Genomic DNA, 23,827 nt, shown 5'->3' with positions numbered 1-23,827 from the left:
GTGTGTGTGTGTGTAACTATGACTCTAACCTCACTGCCAAGGGTGAATCTGGAATCCACCAGCAGAGATGTGGTCAATGTATCTTTATGCAGCATTTCATCACATTTATACAATGAAGTGAATAGTACTTTCCTAATGTAACATGCAGACTCTAGATATATATCTAATTTTGGAAGTTAAAGTTGTGTGAAAGCCCCTTTTATTACATGTCAATATGACTGAATATTCTTGGGTGAACAAGTGACAAAGGAGTTCACAAGGTCACACAGCTTGCCCAGTGAGGGCTATGACATCAGTGATGGGTTGATGTCGTGACGGAATCACAACAGTGATGGAATAATGGATTCTGGTTAGATACACTTTGTCATTTCACTGCTTTTACTTAGTAGAGATGCTCCTTTACACACAAGGAAATGTATGTTTTATTCCTCAACATTAAAATGGGTGTGATAATACTGGTTAATTAGGAAAATGTTGAGATTTAAATATAAAGTGTGTGTAAGCTCCTTGACATACTGCTGACATAGTATATGTTAATAACAAATATTTCACATTATTATTATTCTCTGCTTGGGAAATGGGTTGACTTTAGGTGCCCAGGAATATTAAATATCTTTGATCAGTAAGGATTCTGTCAATTTTACCATAAGGTCTTTTATTCTATTTTAGAGAGATTCTCACCTTTGTTAGAGGAAATGTCCTGTGTGCCTACGAAGGCTTTTCCAATAATGTTTCCTTATCATTCCAGCTATTGACATTTGACTTGACTTAATATAAATATGTAAACTAGTTATATGCGGAGACTTAATTTCCTGTGTATAGTAATGAATTCAGCGTTTTGTGTGGTGCCTGGGACTGGTTATAGTTCAAAACATACTTAAAATAAAGAAAAATGTTCTCTGGTTTATATGGGAGGAACTCCTGTTATTTTGTGAGGATGTCATGTACCATGGAAGCCCGGATGTGACAGACTGGTTTTCAGTCATCAATACCTGAGAGCAATAAACAGAGGACCAGTTCCGATATAACATGTCATGAAATAAGGAGATTGCTATAATGTTTTGGCTAATTCATGCTTTACAGAGTTTCCTTCGTTGCCAGCAGACACATGCGTTGGGAGAACCAGAGCAGCGTGTCCAAGTTCCGTCTCCTGGGGCTCCCCATCCCTCCAGAGCAGTGGGGCCTGTTCTTCGCCCTGTCCCTGGGCATGTACTTGACCACGGTGCTGGGGAACCTGTTCATCATCCTGCTCATCAGGCTGGACTCGCGCCTCCACACCCCCATGTACTTCTTCCTCAGCTACCTGGCTTTGCTGATGTCTGTTTCTCATCTGTCACTGTCCCTAAGATGTTGACAAACATGCACACTAATCTGAGATCCATCCCCAATACAGGGTGCATTTCTCAGACTTATTTTTTCTTATTGTTTGTTTGTCTTGACAATTTCCTTCTTGCAGTAATGGCCTATGACAGGTACGTGGCCATCTGTCAGCCCCTCCACTACACCACCATCATGAGGCAGGAACTGTGTGTCTCCTGAGTAGCTGGGTCCTGGCTCTTCTGCTGTCTCCACTCTCTGTTGCACACCCTGCTCTTGGCCCGACTATCCTTTTGTGGTGACAATACCATCCCCCACTTCTTCTGTGACCTCTCTGCATTCCTGAAGATGAGCTGCTCAGACGTCTCCCTCAATGAGAAGTTCATCCTCACTGAGGGAGGAACGCTCGTCATCCTACCATTGAGTGGCACCTTGGGCTCCTATATCCAGATTTGGACCACCGTCTTGAGAGACCCCTCGGCTAAGAAATTTTTCAAAGTCCTTTCTACCTGTGGCTCCCACCTCCTCGTTGTGTCTTTATACTATGGGTCCATTGCAGAAGTTTACTTTTTCTCCTCCTCATCAACATCCAATAATAAAAAATAATTGCGTCTGTGATGTATATGATCGTCACCCCCTTGCTGAACCCCTTCATCTACAGCCTGAGAAACAAAGACATGAAAGGTATCCTGGAAACATTTGTGAATCGAGCTAAGTTCCTTATGTCAAAAGACTCAAGATGAACATGTTAATAATCACCCTCTCTGCTGACATACACCAGCTTTCATTACCAAACTGACTCAATAATTCTGACTCTGCTTAACAATTCTTGCAATACATGAGGCCTAGCTGCAACATCACGAGTCTTGTGGTTGGGGAACAGGGAGGATGTTAACTGGCAGAACTGAGATGGCAAGACTTCAGTCCCACCAACTCCATGAAATCCAGCCTTTCTTCCCAGGGATCCTCACAGTCAATGCAACCAGGGCTCAGAAAGAATATCACAAAAATTTCTGCTAATATAAACTAACTTTTAGAACACTGACATTCCCACAATAAACTTTTTTTTTTAATATTTATTTATTTATTTATACAAGCACTAGGTACAGTCAGAAGCACAGGAGGGTGAGAGAATTCACCAGAGCCAGAGCGGGGAGCAGAACAGGCAGAAGGACCGAAGTACACTGCTGAGGGGAGCAGCAGGCAGTAGGAGAGGTCTGCGCACCATGTGGGACCCTCGCCCAGTGGCCAGGGTTCGAACTGGCGCTGCAGAGGCTGAGGGCAGCTTTGCAGCCCAGCGCTCAACTGCTGCGCCACCAGGGGAGGCCCCCCACAATAAACTTTTGATTGCTCATAGCACCTATTCCTCCTAAATTGGTTTTATTTTAGTTGATTTTCCTTTAATAAAATCGTACATTCATAAATCATACATTCAATCTTGGAAGTTTTCTGTTGTCAGTAAATGCTTTAGTTCTTTCTCAGAAATTTTCTGAGGTGCTTGAAATATCCATATCTAAGTTGGTGGTAGTAACACTAGATATATGCTTGTGTAAAACTTCATCAGGCTATACATTTCAAATTAATCCACTTTGTGCACACATGTTAGACAGTAACATAAAGGATGGGTGAGAAAAACACAATAAACCATGATTATAATACTATGAGTGCAATACTTACTGTGATGTGTATGCATAAATTGTGTAAATGGGGTATATTTTATAGTTAACAAATATGACCTCACAATACGTAAATAACATATAATATACACACATATGATACTTTCACATAAATATACAGATGTAGATTTTCATATATCACCATATAAAATGAATGTCACTATTCCTGACCATATGCTCCTAATTTTCCTACTTGCTTTTATCATTTTCTCCAATTTCCTGTCATTTACTCACTCATGTAAACAAAAAGCTATTCTTAAATTATTATCAAGCATCAGATGTTAAGTGTGGGGTGATCAGATGTGCTGATTTGGAAACCTTCCGGGTTGTTCACCTGCCAGAGGAGCTGGAAGAGTGAACTCAACCAACTTTCCAGGAAGAGGGGAGGGTCAAAAGTGAGAGAGACTGAATATGCCCAATCATCACCAAACTGAGCCTCAAGAATTAACTTAGAAAAGCAATATCAGTAACAAGGCTGAATGAAATCAGAAGGTGAAATAATGATAACTTTATTCAGTAAAATAATTTTTAGTAAGCTCTATCAACATGGAATATATTCTGAAATGTGAATGTGAAATAAATAAATTTGCAGAAAAACAAAATTCTAACTCATCATACTGATGGAAATCCCAAGGGTAATTCTCTACATATAAATAGTAATTATGTGAGACAACTAAAAATTCATGAGAAATGAAGAACAAGAGAAATATTCATAATATTGGTAAATGTAAAAATGAAAGTTTTCTGGAATAGCTATACTAGCTGTGACAAGAGGACGAGATGAATCTTTGCCTCATGTATGACCTGATCATAAAAGTCCTGTAATCAGGGCCTCCCCGGTGGCGCAGAGGTTGAGCACTGGGTTGCGAAGCTGCCTGCAGCCTCTGCAGCACCGGTTCAATCCCCAGCTGCTCCCCGGCCACCGGAGGAGGGTCCCATATGGCATGCAGACCTCTCCTGCCGCCCGCTGCTCCCCTCAGCAGTGTACTTCGGTTCTTCTGCCTGCTCTGCTCCCCGCTCTGGCTCTGGTGAATTCTCTCACCCTCCTGCGCTTCTGACTGTATCCAGTGCTTGTATAAATAAATAAATCTTTAAAAAAAAAAAAGTCCTATAATCATGTCAGACTCATGTTAGAATAAGGATGGAGAAATAGGTCAATGGAACAGAACACAGTCCATACACAGATTCATACTGTGCAGACCCCGACATGTCACAGAGGAGCAAGTGCTGGAGAGTGAAGGAAATACAGCCTTCCTGCAAAGGATATAGCAGGAACAGAATATCCACAATCCATAAAATGAACTACCAGCCAAAATTTGCACTGAGTATGAAATGTAACATTATTAAAATAGAAAATAAATTAAAAGTAAAATCTCAAATTATAAAAATTTTAGAAGGATAAATAGATAAAATGCTGTGATGTGGGTTAAGCAAAGGTTTCTTATAAAAGCAAAAAAAAATTTTAATTTGTTTAAGAAGGTAGTGAAAATTGAACTTCATCATGCTTTTTTGAATAATACTTTTAAAAGAATACCACACAATAAGCATGGGGGAAAATATCTTTAATTAATATTTCTGGTAAAGCACTTGAAATCAAAAATATATGAGAAACTTTCAAAAAGGCTTGCTTTAGGGCAAAAAAAATCCAATTTAAAAATTCAATCAAAAAGATTTGAAGAAATGCTTTGCCACACGATTAGATGCTCCACATTATTAGAGATCAAGTAAACACAAATTAAAGTCCCAAAGCATCATCACTGCATTCCCAGTGGAATGTTAAATTTACAAAACTGGCCCTAACACCACTGACCAGATCTACCAGAATGTTAACCAATGACCAGTTTAAGTGTATATTGGGGAATTCAAACTCTCATACAAATGCTCATGCTGTGAGAGTGAAAAATGATAAGACAATTTTCCTAAAATGTTCAATGTGCACTTATTAACATTTGATGCTGATCTTCCTCTCTTAAGAGATCAATTGTTAGAAATGAAAGTCGTTGTCCATTTAAATCTGGTTTATGAATTCAGCTTAATGTTAATAGCTCCTGGGCCTCCCTGGTGGCGCAAGGGGTTAAGACGCAACCTATGAAGCTGAAGGCCAGGCCATCCTCCTTCTCAGGTGGCCTATGAGCAGGTCAGTGCCCCCTGATATCTCAACACAGTTCAGGTGCGTCCAAGTAGCTCAGTCCTTCCAGCCTCTATGCAGGCTCCTCCCCAGGGTTGACAGGAAATGAGACAGTCAAACCACTGTCTTTCCTTAACCAGGAGCTGAGGGATCCTTCTGGGTCCTCTTTGTGATTTATAAAGTGTTGCATCCTGGTTATTCTCTGGCATCGGGGACAGACACAGCGAGCTCGGGAGGCGATGGACTCACAGAAGATGTCTTCTTACTATTTGTTGCTGGTCTTCCCAGCAGGAGCTGAGGACTCAGACACTGATTAGGTACCAGATGTATCAATAAATGACACAGGCCAGAGCGGACAGGGATTCTAGGTGAGCAGAGTGCGTCTCTGTGCTCTGAGGTCAGATGTGCCTCCATATGGTTCTGTGTGTGATGGGGGTGGAAGAATGTTCCCTCACAAATATGTCTGTGACACCTCTCTTTTCTGACAGAGAGAGGATAAGGAAAGGGAATGAAAGGGGATAGTAGACAGAGAGACAGAACTGGAGAGAGGTAAAAGACACCTATTCTTTTCCCCTCCTGCCCCAGGGCACAAAAACCAACTGGTCCCCCATAAAGCATGTGGGGACTACAGCTCAGTGTGATCTGCTTCTTTTTTTTTTGACCCCAATCCTTCCTTTCCCTGACCCCCACCCCCTATAGAGTGTCTCTGGTTCATAGTTGTTTGTTGATTTTGATTTTTACTTTCTTATAGTTATTCTTTTTCCTGGTCCCTTATTTAAGTTTTCTAGATTCCTGCTATGAGTGAGACCATACGGTATTTTTCTTTTTCTTTCTGGCTTATTTCGCTGAGCATGATTCCTTCCAGTGCCATCCATGTTGCTGCAAATTGCATGTGTGATGTGCTTCTTAATCAGTCCTTTGACCTCAAACATCTGCCCTCCTCCCTGCATTGCTCCACAGTTCACCTCTGGCTACTCAAGTCAGGTAAGGAAAGGGACTGCAGAGGGTAAAGAGAGAAGATGTGGGGCCTCCCTGGTAGTGCAGCAGTTGAGCACTGGGTTGTGAAGCTGCCTGCAGCCTCTGCAGCGCTGGTTTGCTCCCTGGGCATCGGGCAAGGGTCCCACAAGGAGCGCAGACCTCTCCTGCCGCCCGCTGCTCCCCTCAGCAGTGTACTTCGTCCGTCTGCCTGTTCTGTTCCCCACTCTGGCTCTGGTGAATTCTCTCACCCTCCCGCGTTTCTGACTGTACCCAGTGCTTGTATAAATAAATAAATATATAAATCATTAAAAAAAAAAAGAGAGAGAGAGAGAGAAGAAGATGTGCTCCCTGTTCTGGAATGGGGTTCCTGCATTTATCCATGAGCAGCAGGGGAGGAAGGTACTGAAATATTTACAGAATCATTTGGTAAGTGTGGTCTTGTATTTTATCTGAGTTCTAAATGCATGGCACTACACGGTATAGTGAGGGATGTGTGTGTGTGTGCTGTTGTTTAATTCATAGAGATTGTTTCTGGGCTGGTAGTTGCAACCTGATGTGCCCAGAGCCTCACTTGGGATCACATTTTCCATCTTTCAACACTGGCCTTCTTTGTTTGGGAGGAAGGTTCCCAGGTGTCTCTGACACCAGGCAGGTACATCATGGATGGGACCTCAGTGCCCACCACAGGTGTACTGGGGCCCAGTCTTCATCGGGCCCTTACAAGTTTGCTCTCTGACAATCAGATCCCTCCCTGGGAAAGGAGGGGTAACTACTCCCTCATACAATGGTATTTTGAGGAATAATGAGGCAATGAATATGGAATATGCAGACCATGCGTGATTCATGACTGGTGATAAAGGATTCTTATTATCTTTCCGCAAGCCAGTGTTAGTGTGATGGGGATCCTACTTCACTGCTGTCTCCCACACAAGTACATATTTAGGAAGAGAGGCCCCTGCACACCCCTCACACACCTGGAGTGCATGGTCTCATCCTTCCAGAGCCTGGAACAAAGTGCTTTCCTAAGAAGCCCTATCTGAATCAACACCCCGGTTGGTACAGTTAGTTCCCGCTTGTATCCTCTGTCTCTCAGTGAGGCTGACACAGCACATGTATGTGGGCAGCCAGGCCTCCACATGGGGGTCCAGAACCAAGATGGGTGGCCGTGAACCAAGATAAGTAGAGCCCTCAGCAAGTTCATGGTCGCGGAGGAGGCCTTGCTGTCCTGCTCCCTGCTTCAGAGAGTCAGTGAGGTTCCTTCTTCAACTTGTGTGTGTGTGTGTATGTGTGTGTGTGTGTGTGTGTGTGTGTGTGACTGAAATCTAACCTCACTGCCAAAGGAAAGGTGAATCTGGAATCCACCAGCAGAGAACAGAGGGACCTCACTGTTCATTACATCCTGTCCAGCGTTTCATCACATTTGTGTAATGAAGGGAATAGTATTTTCCTAATGTACCATGCAGCCTATAGATATATAGCTAATTTTGGAAATAAAGTTGTGTGAAAGCCCTTTTTATTATTTATCAATATGACAGAAAATTCTTGGACCAACGAGTAAAAAATGAGGTCACACACTTGTCCAGTGAGGGCTATGACATCAGTGCTGAGTGATGGATTTTGGTTAGATACACGTTGTAATTTCACTACTTTTACTTAGTAGATATGCTCCTTTGCACACTAGGAAATGTATCTTTTAAACATTAAAATGGGTGTGATAATACTGCCTAATTAGGAAAAAGGTGAAATTTAATATAATATGTGTGTAAGCCCCTAGACATACTGCCTACATATTATGTGCTAATGATAAATATTTCACATTATTATTGATCTCTGCTTGGGAAATGGGTTGACATTGGGTACCCATGAATATTAAATATCTTTGAACAGTAAGGATTCTACCATAAGATCTTCTATTCCAGTTTAGAGAGATTCTCACCTTTTTAAAAGGAAATGTCCTGTGCACCTACGGATACTTTTCCCATAATGTTTCCATTTCGTTCCAGATACTGACATTTGACTTTGCCAGATATGACTATGTAAACTAGCTATATGCAGAGTCTTAATATCCTGTTTATTATAATGAAATGCATGCTTAGAGTGGTGCCTGGAACTGGTAATATTTCAAAACATACTTGCAGAATAAAGAGAAATGTCCTCTGGTTCCAAAGAAGGAAATCTTGTTATTTTGTGAGGATGTCAAGTACCATGCAAGCTGAGATGTGACAGGCTGGTTTTCAAGCATCAACAGGTGTGAGCAATAAACAGAGGACCAGTTGATATATAACAGTGATATAATAATGACATCATTATAAGCTTTTGGCTAATTTCAGTCTTTCTGTTTTTCTCTATTTCCTTTATTCCCAGCAGAGACATGAGCAACATGAGGTGGGAGAACCAGAGCAGCGTGTCCGAGTTCCTCCTTCTGGGGCTCCCCATCCGTCCAGAACAGCAGGGCCTGTTCTTCGCCCTGTTCCTGGGCATGTACCTGACCACGGTGCTGGGGAACCTGCTCATCATCCTGCTCATCAGGCTGGACTCGCACCTCCACACCCCCATGTACTTCTTCCTCAGCCACTTGGCCTTCGCTGATGTCTGCTTCTCATCTGTCACTGTCCCTAAGATGCTGTGGAACATGCAGACTAATCAGAAGTCCATCCCCTATGCAGGCTGCATTTCACAGATGTATTTTTTTGTAGTGTGTGTTTGTCTTGATGATCTCCTTCTTGCAGTGATGGCCTATGACAGGTACGTGGCCATCTGTCAGCCCCTCCACTACACCACCATCATGAGGCAGGAGCTGTGTCTCTTTAGCAGCTGGGTCTTGGTTCTTCAGCTTCCTCCACTCTCTGTTGCACACCCTGCTCTTGGCCCGACTGTCCTTCTGTGGTGACAATACCATACACCACTTCTTCTGTGACCTCTCTGCACTCCTAAAGATGAGCTGCTCAGACATCTCACTCAATGAGTTGGTCATCCTCATTGAAGGGGGAACGCTTGTCATCCTACCTTTGAGTGGCATCTTGGGCTCCTATATCCGGATTTGGACCACTGTCCTGAGAGAACCCTCGGCTAAGAAATTCCTCAAAGTCCTTTCTACCTGTGGCGCCCACCTCCTTGTTGTGTCTTTATACTATGGGACCCTCTCAGAAATTTACCTGTTTTCTTCATCACCCACCTCCAGTGATGAAAACATAACTGCCTCTGTGATGTATATGGTAGTTACTCCCATGCTAAACCCCTTCATCTACAGCCTGAGAAACAGAGACATGAAATGTGCCTTGGAAACACTTGTGAATCGGGCTAAGTTCCTTATGTCAAATCACTTGATCTGAATGTGATTATAAAATACAGTCAAATGGACAAGAAACTATTACAGCTTGACAGGCCTGTAGTCCAGTTAGGGAAGTTGGCCTTTCCCATGATCCTCTCTGCTGACATGCACAGTTTTGTTTATCCAAACTGACTTTCAAGGTCTGACATTTTCTTAACAATTCTTGCAATACTTGATGCCTTATTGTAACATGCACAGTGCTTGAAGTTAGGAGAGCAGTGAGCATGCCAACTGGTCAAAATGAAGGCAGTAACTCCTCAGTCCCACCACCCCAGGGGAACTCCCTTTCTCCTCGGTTTCCTCATGGTCAAGGGAAGGAGGGAGCTAGAAACAGTGTCATACAAAATTCTGCTAGGTAAACTGAAAATCCAATTTTTAAAATCCTGACATTTCCATAGTAAACATTTGATCACTCCTATATTCATTAAGGATATTGCAGGAACAGAATATCCATAGTCAACAAAATGAACTTCCAGCCAAAACTTGCACTGAGTATAAAATGTAACATTATTAAAATAGAAAATACTTAAAAAAATTTCAAATTATAAATTTTGAAGAAGGACATGGAATAAAATGCTGTTATCTGGGTTAAGCAATGGTATCTTACAAAAGTAAAAAAATTTTTATTCGTATTAGAAGGTAGTGAAAATTGGACTTCATCATGCTTTTTAAAATAGTACTTTTAAGAGAATATGCCTATCACAAGCATTGGGGGAAATTCCTTTAAGCAATATATCTGAAAAAGCACTTGATATCAAAATATGTGAAAAACTTTCAAAAGGGCTCAGTTTGGGGCAAAAAAAAAATCAATTTGAAAATCTGTAAAAGATTTGAACAAATGCTTTGCCAAAATAAATACTGATATGATTAGACACTCTACGTCATTAGAGATCAAGTAAACGCAAATTAAAGTCCCAAAGCATCATCACTGCACTCCCAGTGGAATGTTAAATTTACAAAACTGGCCATAACACCATTGACCAGACCTATTAGAATGTTAACCACTGACAAATCTAAGTGTATGTTGGGGAATTCAAACTCTCATACACTGCTTGTGAGAGTGAAAAATGATATGACAACTTCCCTAAAATGCTGGCTGTGCACTTACTGCCATTTGATGCTGCTATCACACTCTTAGGGATAACTCATTAGAAATGAAAGTCTATGTCTATTAAATCTGGTTTATTAATTCAGCTTAATGATAACAGCTCCGAAGGGAAAATAACCCCGTGTTAGATGAAGATTAGGGGTTGCCTGGTTACAGCAAAAGAGGTGAAAGGAGGGCCTCCCCGGAGGCGCAGGGGTTGAGCGCTGGGTTGCGAAGCTGCCCGCAGCCTCCACAGCGCCAGTTCGATCCCTGGCCCTGGGGTGAGGGTCCCACATGGTGCGCAGACTTCTCCTGCAGCACCTGCTGCTCCCCTCAGCAGTGTACTTCGTCAGTCTGCCTGCTCTGCTCTGCTCTCCACTCTGACTCTGGTGAATTCTCTCACAGTCCCACGCTTCTGACTGTACCCAGTGCTTGTATAAATAAATAAATATTTTTTTTTAAAAAAAGAGGTGAAAGGAAAGAGTGTGAGGAGGGCTCACAAAGAGGGATATGGCCATCTTCAGAGGTCATCAGGGTATCTGTATTTTATTGACATGATACTTTCAGAAATGAATGTATATGTCAAAACTGAAAAAAACTGTGCACTTTAAATATCTAGGCTCTCATGTCTGTCAATTATAAACAAAGAAAAATAATGATATGATGATAATTTGAACACTCCCATACCTAGTAAGGAAATTTATTTTCATTACAATTTCCTTACAAAGAAAAGTTGAGGTACAGATACCATCACCGATGATTTTATCAAATATATTTAATGAAAAAATAGGAACAAGTTATAATTTTTGGCAACTGGCAGAAAAATCATTCTCTGATTACCTTGTTCTAGCTGATTTCTTATTTTTAATATCTTCATTGATCAAATATAAATTTGGTCACTAAACTAATTATATTAATAAATCAGCCTGGTTCTATGTAAATAAAATAAGTCAGAAACTTGAACAAAGGAAAATCCCTGTTCTCTATGAGCTCTCATTCCCTGACCCAAGAGATAAAAATTGAAGAACAAACACTACGTGTAGAGGAGATGTCTGTCTTGGAGACTGCAGGTGTCCCTCGGTCTTGACTAGAGAAGCTGCATTTCAGAACCTGATGCCAGTGAGTCCCCTGTGTGTGCAGCCCTGTTCTGGCTGAGAGATGGGGGTGTTAAAAACATATCCTCCTGATTAAGGGTGCCAACACTAGGGGAAGAAATGTGTCCCCAGTTCTAGGGCACATTATATGCATAAGAAAAATTCTGGATGTGGACCAAACTGGGCAAGGTGTGTAGGGGAGAACCTAGAGAAGGTGATGCACAAATGGCCAATTTCTGAAAAGTCTAGAGCAGCACAGAGCCATCAGCCTGGGGGTGTCTGTTACCAAGTTAAACCGAGCTGGTGTAAAACTGTACTAGCTGAGTTACATTAGTTTCACATACTCGTGTTGTGGAAGTAGCTTTGAAAATAATGATCAATTGACTGAGTCACTCAACTGCCTGAACTGGCATCAACATCAATGATTATATTTATCTTTTGTTGGAATATGCAAAGGTAATGACAATAAGGCTGGATATTTATTGAACATTTATATGCTTTAGCAGGAATAACCTTGAAACTTTAATAAAATCTTCATAACTATCATATGTTTATTATCTGCACTTTATAACTAATAAATAAGACTGAGGGAAGTGACTTTACTTATGTAGGATGATAACAAGTAAGCGACAGAGGCCAGCACCCAGTGCTGTCTAAACAGGCGCTGGCTCCTCATGCTAGAGGAAGGCCAGCTCATCCTGCTTCGCAGGTGGCCTATGAGCAGGTCAGTGTCCCCTGATACCTAAACATGGCTCAGGTGCCTCCAAATAGCTCAGTCCCTCCAGCCTCTATGCAGGCTTCTCCCCAGAGTCTGACAGGACTGAGACAGTCAAATTACTGTCTTTCCTTAACCAGGAGCTGAGGGACCTTGCTTGTCCTTCAGTGGCTTATGAAGTTGTGTCCTCCTTGCTGTTCTCTGGCATCAGGGACAGACACAGTAAGACATACATAGTAGGTGATGGACTCACAGAGGAAGTCTTCATACTATTTGTTGCTGGCCTTCCCAACAGAAACTGAGGACTCAGGCATTAAATAGAAGGTGCCTAATGTAACAAAGAATGACAAAGGTCGGAGCAGGCAGGGGATTCTAGGTGAGCAGAGTGTGTCTCTGTACTCAGAGGTCAGATGTGCCCTCCATATCGATCCGTGTGTGATGGGGTGGGCGATGTTCCTGTGTGTGTGTGACTGCTGTGGCTCTTATGAGAGAGGGGTAGAAGAGGAGACAGGAAATAGTGTTGAAGACAGAGGTGAGACAAGAGATGAGAAACATAAGAGAAAGGCAGAGAGGTGGAAAAGGAAATAGACATAAGATAGATTTGGAGAGATAAATGACTCAACATTATTCCTTTCCCTACTTTGTCCCAGAGCACAAGTACCAAGGGGCCACTGTCAAGCACGTGGGGACCACTGCTGAGTGTGATTTGCAGTCTCAACCAATCCTTTGATCTCAAATACCTGCCCTTCCTGCTGCATAATTCCCACATATTCATCTCTGTTTACTCATCACGGGTAAGTAAAGAGATTGCAGATAGTAAAGAGAAAAAGATGTGCTTCCCATCTGGAGCAGGAGTTCCTGCGTTTATCCATGAACAGCAAGGGAGGGAGGACTTGAAATGGTTATAGTCAAGTCTTATGTGTGATCTTGTTTTTTGTTTACGATTATATGTGGATGTCACGCCAAGGTTTAGTGTGTGTGTGTTGAAGTTTATATACAGATGTTTCTGTGGGGTCCTTGCCACTGCTGGGGCCACAGGTTCCTCATTACTGACACCTTACTGCCATTCACAGTGGTCATGCTCTGCATTGAGGGGACGGGTCACTTGGGTCTCCATCACTAGGCGGGTGTCACATACTAATGGATGGGTCCTCAGTGCCCAGAGCAGGTCCAGTGGGGCCCAGTCTTCATCTGGCCCTTATGTTTATTCTCTGACATAAAGATGTCTCCCTGGGAAAGGAGGGGTAACTACTCCCACATACAGTGCAATTTTGAGGACTAAATGAGGCAATGCACACAGACTGTCCAGCACTATGCCTGGCTCATGCTTGGTGCTCAGTAAGACAGGAATTATTATTTTTCCCAAGCCAGTTTCAGTGTGATGGAGATCCCTTCACTGATGTCTGCAGCCAGAGGAGCAGAATCCTAAGGGCAGGAGCCCCTGCACAACCCTCACGCACCCGGAGCACACAGCCTGATATTTCCTGATCTCGGGAACAAGCGCCTTACTCACAAGCACTGCCATATTCAAGGTCCCGGTTGGTCCAGTTGCTTCCTGCTTGTTTCCTCTGTCTCTCAGTGAGGCTAAAACAGCACACAGCAGTGGGCAGCCAGGCCTTCACATGGGGGTCCAGACACTGTCCTCTCAGTGGCCATGAACCAAGGTAAGCAGAGGCCTCAGCAAGTTCATGGTCCCTGAGGAGGCCTTGGTGTCCCGCTCCCCTACTTGAGAGAGTCAGTGCGGATCCTCTTCGGCGTGTCTGTGTCTGTGCATGTGTGTGTGTGGGTATGTGTGTGTAAAACTATGATTGAATGTCACCGCCAAAGGAAGGGTGAATATGGGATCCACCAGCAGAGAAGGGAGAGACCTCAGTGGTCATTGTATCTTTGTCCAATGTTTCATCACAATTAAGTAATGAAGGGAATAGGACTTTCCTAATGTACCAAGCAGCCTTTAGATATTTATCTAACATTGGAAATTAAAGTTGTGTGTAAGAGGTTTTAATTACATATCAGTATGACTGAAAATTCTTGGACCAATGAGTGAAACATGAGGAAACACAGCTTGTCCAGTGACGGCTATAACATCAATGCTGAGTGAAAGATTCTGGTTAAATACACGTTGTCATTTCACTAGTTTTATTTTGTAGAGATGCAGCTTTGCACACGTGGAAATGTATCTTTTGTTCCTCAAAATTAAAACAGGTATGATAATACTGGCTATTAGGAAAATGGTGAAATATAAAGCGTGTGTAAGCCCCTTGACACACTGCTGACATATTTTGTGTTAATGACAAATATTTCACATAATAATCTCTGCTTGGGACATGGGTTCACTAGGGGCCCAGGAATATTAAATACTTGTGGTGAGTAACGATTCTGCCAATATTACCATAAACTGTTCTATTCCAATTAAAGGGATTCTCACCTTTTTAAGGGAAATGTACTGTGAGCCTGTGGATGATTTTCCCATAATGTTTCCATCACTCCGGTCACTGACACTTGACTTGGCCAGATATAAATAATGCAAACTAGCTGTATGCACAGACTTAATTTCCTGTTCATTTTCATGAAGTCAGTACTTTGTGTGATGCCTGGAACAGTTATAGTTCAGTAATACTTGCAGAATAAAAAAAAATGCCCTCCAGTTTCCATGGAGGAAAATCTTGTTATTTTGTGAGGGTGTCATGTACCACGGAGCCAGGAAGTGACACACTGACTGGTTTTGGAGCAGCAACAGGAGTGAGCAATAAAAAAAATGACTAGTTAATGGTCCAACCACTATGGAGAGTTGTGTGGAGATTTCTGGACCTACTAAACATAGAGCTTCCATATGATCCAGCAATTCCACTCCTAGGTATTTACCCAAAGGACAAAGAAACATCAATTCCAAAGAACACCTGCACCCCTATGTTTACAGCAGCACTAATTACAGTAGCTAAGCTTTGGAAACAGCCCAAATGCCCAAAAATAGATGACTGGATCAAGAAGATGTGGTACATATACACCATGGAATATTACTCAGCATTCAAAAAAGATAAGCACATGCAATTTGCAGCAACATGGATGGCGCTGGAAGGGATCATGCTCAGCAAAATAAGCCAAAAAGAAAAAGAAAAATACCGGGTGGTCTCACTCATAGCAGGAATCTAGAAAACTTAAATAAGGGACCAGGAAAATGAATAACTATAAGAAAGTGAAAATCAGAATCAACAAAAAACTATGAAACAGAGACACTTTTGGGGGGGTGGGGGCGGGAGGGGAGGGATTGGGATCAGAAAGGGGGGGTGCAATTGTATGGGGAATATAAAAATAAAATTTATTATTTTAAAAAAAAATGACTAGTTAAAATATAATGCCATCATGTAATGAGGACATTACTATAATGTTTTGGCTAATCCAGGCTTCCTGCTTTTCCTGGTATCCTTCATTCCCAGCAGAGACATGGGCAACATGCGTTGGGAGAACCAGAGCAGCGTGTCCGAGTTCCTCCTCCTGGGGCTCCCCATCCGTCCAGAGCAGCGGGGCCTGTTCTTTGCCCTGTTCCTGGGCATGTACCTGACCACGGTGCTGGGGAACCTGCTCATCATCCTGCTCATCAGGCTGGACTCACGCCTCCACACCCCCATGTACTTCTTCCTCAGCCACTTGGCCTTCGCTGATGTGTGTCTCTCATCTGTCACTGTCCCTAAGATGCTGTGGAACATGCACACTAATCAGAAATCCATCCCCTATGCAGGGTGTGTTTCCCAGATCTGTTTTTTCTTATTGTTTGCTTGTCTTGACAATTTCCTTCTTGCAGTGATGGCCTATGACAGGTACGTGGCCATCTGTCAGCCCCTCCACTACACCACCATCATGAGGCAGGAGCTGTGTGTCTCCTTAGCAGCTGGGTCCTGGTTATTAAGCTCCCTCCACTCTCTGTTGCACACCCTGCTCTTGGCTCGACTGTCCTTCTGTGGTGACAATACCATACACCACTTCGTCTGTGACCTCACCACACTCCTAAATATGAGCAGTTCAGATATCTCCCTCAATGAATTGTTCATCCTCACTGAGGGAGGATTGTTAGTAATGCTACCTTTGAGTGGCATCTTGGGCTCCTATATCCGGATTTGGACCACTGTCCTGAGAGAACCCTCTGCTAAGAAATTCTTCAAAGTCCTTTCTACCTGTGGCTCCCACCTCCTCGTTGTATCTTTATTCTATGGGACCATTGGAGAAGTTTACTTTTTCTCCTCATCCTCCATGTCCAGTGATAAAAAAATGATTGCCTCTGTGATGTATACGGTAGTCACCCCCATGCTGAACCCCTTCATCTACAGCCTGAGAAACAGAGACATGAAACGTGCCTTGGAAACACTTGTGAATCGGGCTAAGTTCCTTATGTCAAAACACGAGATCTGAATGTGGTAAAATAAAAAATGGACAAGAAACTATCATAACTTGACAGGTATTCTGACAGTCCAGTAATCTGGGGTGCTTGTACAGTACAGGGAAGTTGGCCTTTCCTGTGATCCTCTCTGCTGACATACACAGTTTTGTTTACCCAAACAGACTTTCAAGGATTCTGACATTTTCTTAACAATTCTTATAATACACGATGCCTTATTGTAACATGTGCAGTGCTTGAAGTTAGGAGAGCAATGAGCATGCCAACTTGTCAAAGTGAAGGCAGTAACTCCTCAGTCCCTCCAACACCAGAGGAACCTGCCTTTCTCTTTGGTTTCCTCATGGTCAAGGGAAAAAGGAAACTAGAATGATTGTCACTCAAAATTCTGCTGAGGTAAACTGAAAATCCAATTTTTAAAAACCTGACATTTCCATAGTAAACATCTGAAACTCCTATCTTCACTTCCTTTTAAATTGAGTCTATATAAGTTAACTTGTCTTTAATAAATATGTGTTGATGCAAGTTTGGCAATTTTCTGTTATCAGTAATTACTTTAAGTTTCTCCCAAGAAAGAAATATTCTGAAATGCTCTACTAAATGTTCTAGATCTTATTCCAATGGTAGTTATAGTACTATATAGATGTGTGTGTGTATACACACACACACACACACATATATATACATCTTGTGAATCTAAATTTAATGAATCTGTACTTTGACGTAATAGACTTTGTGTAGACATGTTGGACAGCAACACAAAAATGAAGGGCTGAGAAAAATATAATAAACCCTGATTACAATTTTCTGATGGAACAGTTATAGAGACGTGTGTGCATAAATTATATAAATTGGGGAGTGTGTATTTTATAATTAATATATGTGTCCTTTCAATATGAAATAATACATGTAATATAGATACATATGATATATTCACATAAATATACTGAGGTAAATATTTATTTGATAGCTCCCTCTAAAGTGATATTATTGTGGTGAAGGAATGCTTGTAAGCCTTCCCCCTTGCTTTTTATGTTCCTCTTCAATTTTCTGACCTGACAATATATAATTATAATAAACAAAGTATTTTCTCCTGTTACATTATTACCGAATGTTCCCATGCTATAAGAGCTGGAAAAGTGAACTCATCCTCATTTTCAAGGGAGAATGAGAGCCAAGAGAGAGTGGAGATACTAAACAGCCATTTATTACACACTGAAGGCTGAGAAACAGCATATCAATGGTAGCAGCACACAAGAATGAAGGAAATCAGAAGATGAGGGAATGATATATTTACAAAGTAAAAGTATTATTTTACTGATCTCTACCCACATGGAATATATCGACAAAACTGAATGGGAAATAAAGAAATTTGCAGGAAAATGCACAAAGATACCAGCAGGTTTATACTAAAGGAAATCCCAAGGGTAATTCTCTACATATAAGGCAGTGATTATATGAGACAATGAGGAAATTTACAAAGAAATGAAGAACAGAAAATATTGGTAAATATAAAAGAACAATTGATTATACTGGTAAATATAGACACGAAAGTTTTCTAAAAAAAAAAAAAAAATCAATGATAAACATTTAAAAGAATTACCAGATTTTCTTTCTTGTATTTTCAGTGAAAATTGACAAGCTGATTCTAGTTTCCTGAAGGAGATGCAAACACGCTGGAATAGCTACAGTAGCTGTGACAAGAGAACAAGATGAATCTTTGCCTCATGTATGACCTGATCATAAAAGTCCTGTAATCAAGTCAGACTCATGTCAGAATAAGGATGGAGAAATAGGTCAATGGAACAGAGCACACCCCATACATAGATCCATGCTGTGTAAACCCTGACACCTCAGACAGGAGCAAGTGTAGTGCAAAGTGGAAGAAATACAGTCTTTCTGCAAAGGATGCTGCAGGAACAGAATATCCAGTCATCAAAATGAACTTCCAGCTAAAATTTGCACCGAGTATAAAATGTAACTTTATTAAAATAGAAAATACTTTAAAAATAAACTGTAAAAAATACACTATCAAAGTATAAAAATTTAGAGGACATATGGTATAAAATCCTGTGATCTTGGGTTCAGCAAAAGTTTCTTATAAAAGCAAAAGAATTTTAATTTATATTACAAGACAGTGAAAATTGCATTTCATCATACTTTTTTGAATGATACTTTTAAAGAATATGACATAATAAGCATGTGGGGGAAATACCTTTAAGTGTGTGTGTGTGTGTGTGTGTGTGTATCTGATAAAGCACCTGAAATTAAAATATGGGGAAAACATTCAAAAAGTCTCAGTTTTGGACAAAAAAAAATCCAATTCAAAAAATGGGTAAAAGATTTTAACGAATGCTTTGCTAAATAAAAATACAGAAATGATTAGATATTAAGTAAATGCAAATTAAAGTCCCAAAGCATCATCACTGCATTCCAGGTGGAATGTTAAAGTACAAAACTGGCCATAACACTTCTGACCAGATCTACTAGAATGTTAACCACTGACCAATCTAAATGTATATTGGGGAATTCAAACTCTCATACACTGTTTGTGAGAGTGAAAAATGATATGACAACTTTCCTATAATGTGGACTGCGCACTTATTACCATTTGATGCTGTGATCCCACGCGTAGGGATCACTCATTAGAAATGCCAAGTCTATGTCCATTTAAAACTGGTCTATGAAATGGGCTTAATGTTCATCGCTCCAAAGGGATAAAAACCCAGTTAGCCACAGGTCAGGGGTTGCCTGGTTATAGCAAAAGAGGTAAAGGTAAGTATGGGAGGAGGTTCACAGGAGGGACACTGCCATCTTCAGAGGTGATCACTGTATCTGTTTTATTGACATGATACTTTCAGAAATGAATGTTTATGTCAAAACTGAACAAACTGTGCATTTTAAATATCTAGACTCTATTGTGTGTCAATTATAAACAAAGAAAAATAATGAGATGAACTTAAATTGAACACTCCCTTATTATACCATCACAAGTGATTTTATCAAACATATTTAATGCACAAATAGGAGCAAGTTATGATATTTACAATTGGCAAAAAAATCATTATGATTATTTTGTTCTAGTTGATTTCTTACTTTTAATATGTTCGTTGATCATTTGTAGAGTTGTCAACTAATTGCATTAATAAATCAGCCGTTCCATGTAAACAAATTAGGTCAGATACTTGAACTAAGGAAATTCCCTGTCTCTATGAGCTCTCATTCCCTGATCCAAGAGTTAAGAATCAGAGAATGAAAAGTACGTGTGGACGAGATACTTGCGTTGGAGACGGCAGGCGTCTTTCTGTCTGGACTAAAGAAGCCGCATTTCAGAGCCTGATGCCCAGTGAGACCCTGTGTGTGCGGCCCTGTGCTGGCCTAGAGTAAGGGGGGAGGAAAGGGTTAAAGACATATCCTCCTTCTTAGAGGTGCCATGATGTTGGGGACATGGGAAGGAATTGTGTCCCCAGTTCTAGGGCACATTATACACATAAGAAAAAATGGGGGTGTGGACTGAACTCGGCAAGGAGTGTAGGCAAGTACATTAGAAGGGACATGCACAAATGCCAACTTTCTGAAGAGTCTAGAGCAGCACAGAGCCATCAGCCTGGGGGTGTCTGCTACCAAGTTAAACTGAGTTGGTGCAAAAGTGTACTGGCTGAGGCCCTCACATTTGTATCATATATTCATGTTGTGTTGTGGAAGTAGCTGTGAAAAATAATGAATCTACTGACTGAATCACTCGGCTGCCTTGAACTGGCATCAACATGAAAGATTTTATTTATCTTTTGTTGGAACATGCAAAGGTAATGACAATAAGGGCTGACATTTATTGGACATTTATGTGCTTTAGTAGGAGTGATATCTAAACTTTACAAAAAATCTTCACAACTATCATGAATTTATTCTTTGCACTTTATAACTGATAAACAAGACTGAGAAAAGTAACTTTATTCATTTAGGATGAATAACAAAGGAGTGACAGAGTCCAGCACCCAGTGCTGTCTGAATAGGTGTTGGCTCCTCATGCTGGAGGAAAGCCAGGTCATCCTGCTTCTCAGGTGGCCTGAGAGCAGGTTGGTGTCCCCAGATACCGCGACACAGCTCAAGTGCCTCCAAGTAGCTCAGTCCCTCCAGTCTCTATGCAGGCTCCTCCCCAGGATCTGAAGGGAACTGAAACAGTCAAACCACTGTCTTTCCTTAACCAGGAGCTGAGGGATCCTTCTGGGTCCTCTTTGTGATTTATAAAGTGGTGCATCCTGGTTATTCTCTGGCATCAGTGACAAATACACACAGTGAGCTCGGCGGGCGATGGACTCACAGAGGATGTCTTCTTATTGTTGCTGGTCTTCCCAGCAGGAGCTGAGGACTCAGAAACTGATCAGGTGCCTGATGTAACAAGAAATGACACAGGCCAGAGCGGACGGGGATTCTAGGTAAGCAGAGGGTGTCTCTGTGCTCTGAGGTCAGATGTGCCTCCATGTGGGTCGGTGTGTGATGGGAGTAGAAGAATGTTCCCTCACAAATATGTGTGTTGTGACCTCTCTCTTCCGACAGAGAGATGGTGAAAGAAAGAGAATGGAATGAAACAGAAAACTAGACAGAGAGAGGTAAATGCCATTATATTCTTTCCCCCTTTTGCCCCAGGACACAAGCACCAACTGGGCCCCCATAAAGCACATGGGGACCTCTACCAAGTGTGATCTGCAGTGTCTTACCACTACTTTGATTTCAAATATCGCCCTCCATGCTGCATAACTCCCACATGTTCTTCTTTGACTACTCATCACAGGTAAGTCAAAGAGATTGCAAAGGGTAAACAGAAGATGTGCTCCCCAGTCTGGAGCAGGGGTTCCTGCATTTATCCACGAGCAGCAGGGGTGGGAGGAATTGAAATTGCTATAGTTAAGTGTTAGGTGTGATCTTGTATTTTGTTTATGATTATATATGCATGTCACGTGAAGGTTTAGAGTGTGTGTGTGTGTGTGTGTGTTTTGAAGTTTATATACAGCTATTTCCGTGGGATCCCTGCCTCTGCTGGGGCCACAGGTTCCTCATTAGTGACACCTTGATGCCATTCACAGTGGCCATGATCTACATTGAGAAGGCTCATTCGGGTCTCCACCCCTGGGTAGGTGTCACATACTAATGGATGTGACCTCAGTGCCTACAGCAGGTCCACTGGGGCCCAGTCTTCTTCTGGCCCTTATGTTTGCTCTCTGACATTCAGAGACCTCCCTGGGAAAGGAAGGGTAACTACTCCCACACACAGTGCAATCTTGAGGACTAAATGAGGCAATGCACACAGACTGTCCAGCATCACTCCTGGCTCATGACTGGTGCTCAGAAGAGACAAGACTTATTACTATTTTTCCACAAGGCTGCATCAGTTTGATGGAGAGCCCTACCTCACTACTTTCTGGGCCCCAACAAGTAGAAGCATAAGACCAGGGCCCTGCATGCCCCTCACACACCCAAGAACTCAGCCTGATATTTCCAGGGCCCAGACCCAGCACCTTCCTCACAAGCCCTGCCTCAGTCAAGGCTCCAGATGGTCCAGTTGCTTCCTGCTTATTTCCTTTAGTTCTCAGTGAGGCTGACACAGCACACGTCAGCGGGCAGCCAGGCCTCCACATGGGGGTCCAGACACTGTCCTCTCAGTGGCCATGAACCAAGATAAGCAGAGCCCTCAGCAAGTTCATGGTCCCAGAGGAGGCCTTGCTGTCCTGCTCCCCTGCATGAGAAAGTCCATGAGGATCCCTCTTCAGTTTGTATGTGTGTAACTATAATTCTAACGTCACTGCCAAAGGAAGGGTGAATCGGAAATCCACCATCAGAAAATGGAGAGACCTCATTAGTCATTATTTCTGTCCAGGGTTTCATCACATTTATGTAATGAAGGGAATAGTACATTCTTAATATACCAAGCAGCCTATATATATTTACCATTGCAAATTAAAGTTGTAGAAAGTCCATTTTATTATGTATCAATATGACTGAAAATTCTTGGACCAATGAGTGACACATGAGGTCACACACTTGTCCAGTGAGGGCTATGACATCAGTGATGACTGCAGATTCTGGTTAGATACTCATTGTCATTTCACTACTTTTACTTAGTAGAGATGCTCCTTTGCACACCAGGAAATGTATTCTTTGTTCCAAAACATTAAAATGGGTGTGAGAATACTTAGGAAAATGGTAAAATTCACATATGAAAGTGTGTGTAAGCCCCTTGATATCCTGCTGACATATTATGTGTTAATGACAAATATTTCACATAATTATTAATTTCTGCTTGGGACATGGGTTGACTAGGGGCCCAGGAATATGAAATACCTCTGACCAGTAAGGATTCTGCCAATTTTACCATAAGTTATACTATTCCAATTAAAGGAATTCTCACCTTTTAAGAAGAAATGTCCTATGAGCCTGCTGATGCTTTTCTCATAATGTTGCCACATCATTCCAGTTACTAACATTTGGCTTGGTCAAATGTTATATAAACTAGCTATATGCACAGACTTAATTTCCTGTTCATTTTCATGAACTCAGTGTTTTGTGTGGTGCCTGGAACAGTTATAGTTCAATAATACTTGCAGAATAAAGAAAAATGCCCTCTAGTTTCCATGGAAAGAAAGCTTGTTACTTTGTGAGGGAGTCATGTACCATGGAGCCAGATGTGACAGACTGGTTTTGAAGCAGCAGTAGGTGTGAGCAATAAAAAAAAGGATTAGTTAGGCCTCCCCTGGAGGCATAGCCGTTGAGCGCTGGGCTGCGAAGCTGCCCGCAGCCTCTGCAGTGCTGGTTCGATCCCTGACCGGTGGCAAGGGTCCTGTCTCGCCGGCTGCTCCCCTTAGCAGTATATTTTGGTCAGTCTGCCTGTTCTGCTCCCTGCTCTGTCTCTGGTGAATCCTCTCACCCTCCTGCACCTCTGGTCTGTACCCCAATTCTTGTATAAATAAATAAATCTTTAAAAAAAAAGAACTAGTTAAAATATAACACCATCATGTAATAAGGACATGACTATAATGTTTTGGCTAATCCAGGCTTCCTGCTTTTCCCTGTTTCCTTCATTCTCAGCAGAGACATGAGCAACAAGAAGGGGGAA

The 23,827-nt window shown here is 41.8% G+C and overlaps 1 protein-coding gene and 1 pseudogene across 2 annotated transcripts; both read left to right on the top strand.

Moving 5' to 3' along the window:
- The first annotated feature begins 1,108 nt into the window (after window positions 1-1,108).
- LOC311172797 (olfactory receptor 1J4-like) lies at window positions 1,109-2,060 on the top strand (annotated as a pseudogene). The gene has a single exon. The product of its transcript is annotated as an olfactory receptor 1J4-like (transcript).
- A 6,419-nt stretch (window positions 2,061-8,479) lies between these two features.
- LOC311172796 (uncharacterized protein) lies at window positions 8,480-16,733 on the top strand (the record flags this gene model as incomplete). Its single annotated transcript, XM_084236325.1, is given in 3 exon segments — window positions 8,480-8,895; window positions 8,897-9,412; window positions 15,764-16,733. Coding segments are annotated over 3 exon segments (1,902 nt in total).
- Window positions 16,734-23,827: the final 7,094 nt, after the last annotated feature.

This window comes from Talpa europaea (assembly GCF_964194135.1).
Source record: "Talpa europaea genome assembly, chromosome: 7".
NCBI lineage: Eukaryota > Metazoa > Chordata > Mammalia > Eulipotyphla > Talpidae > Talpa > Talpa europaea.
This window is presented reverse-complemented; position numbering and strand designations above follow the sequence as displayed.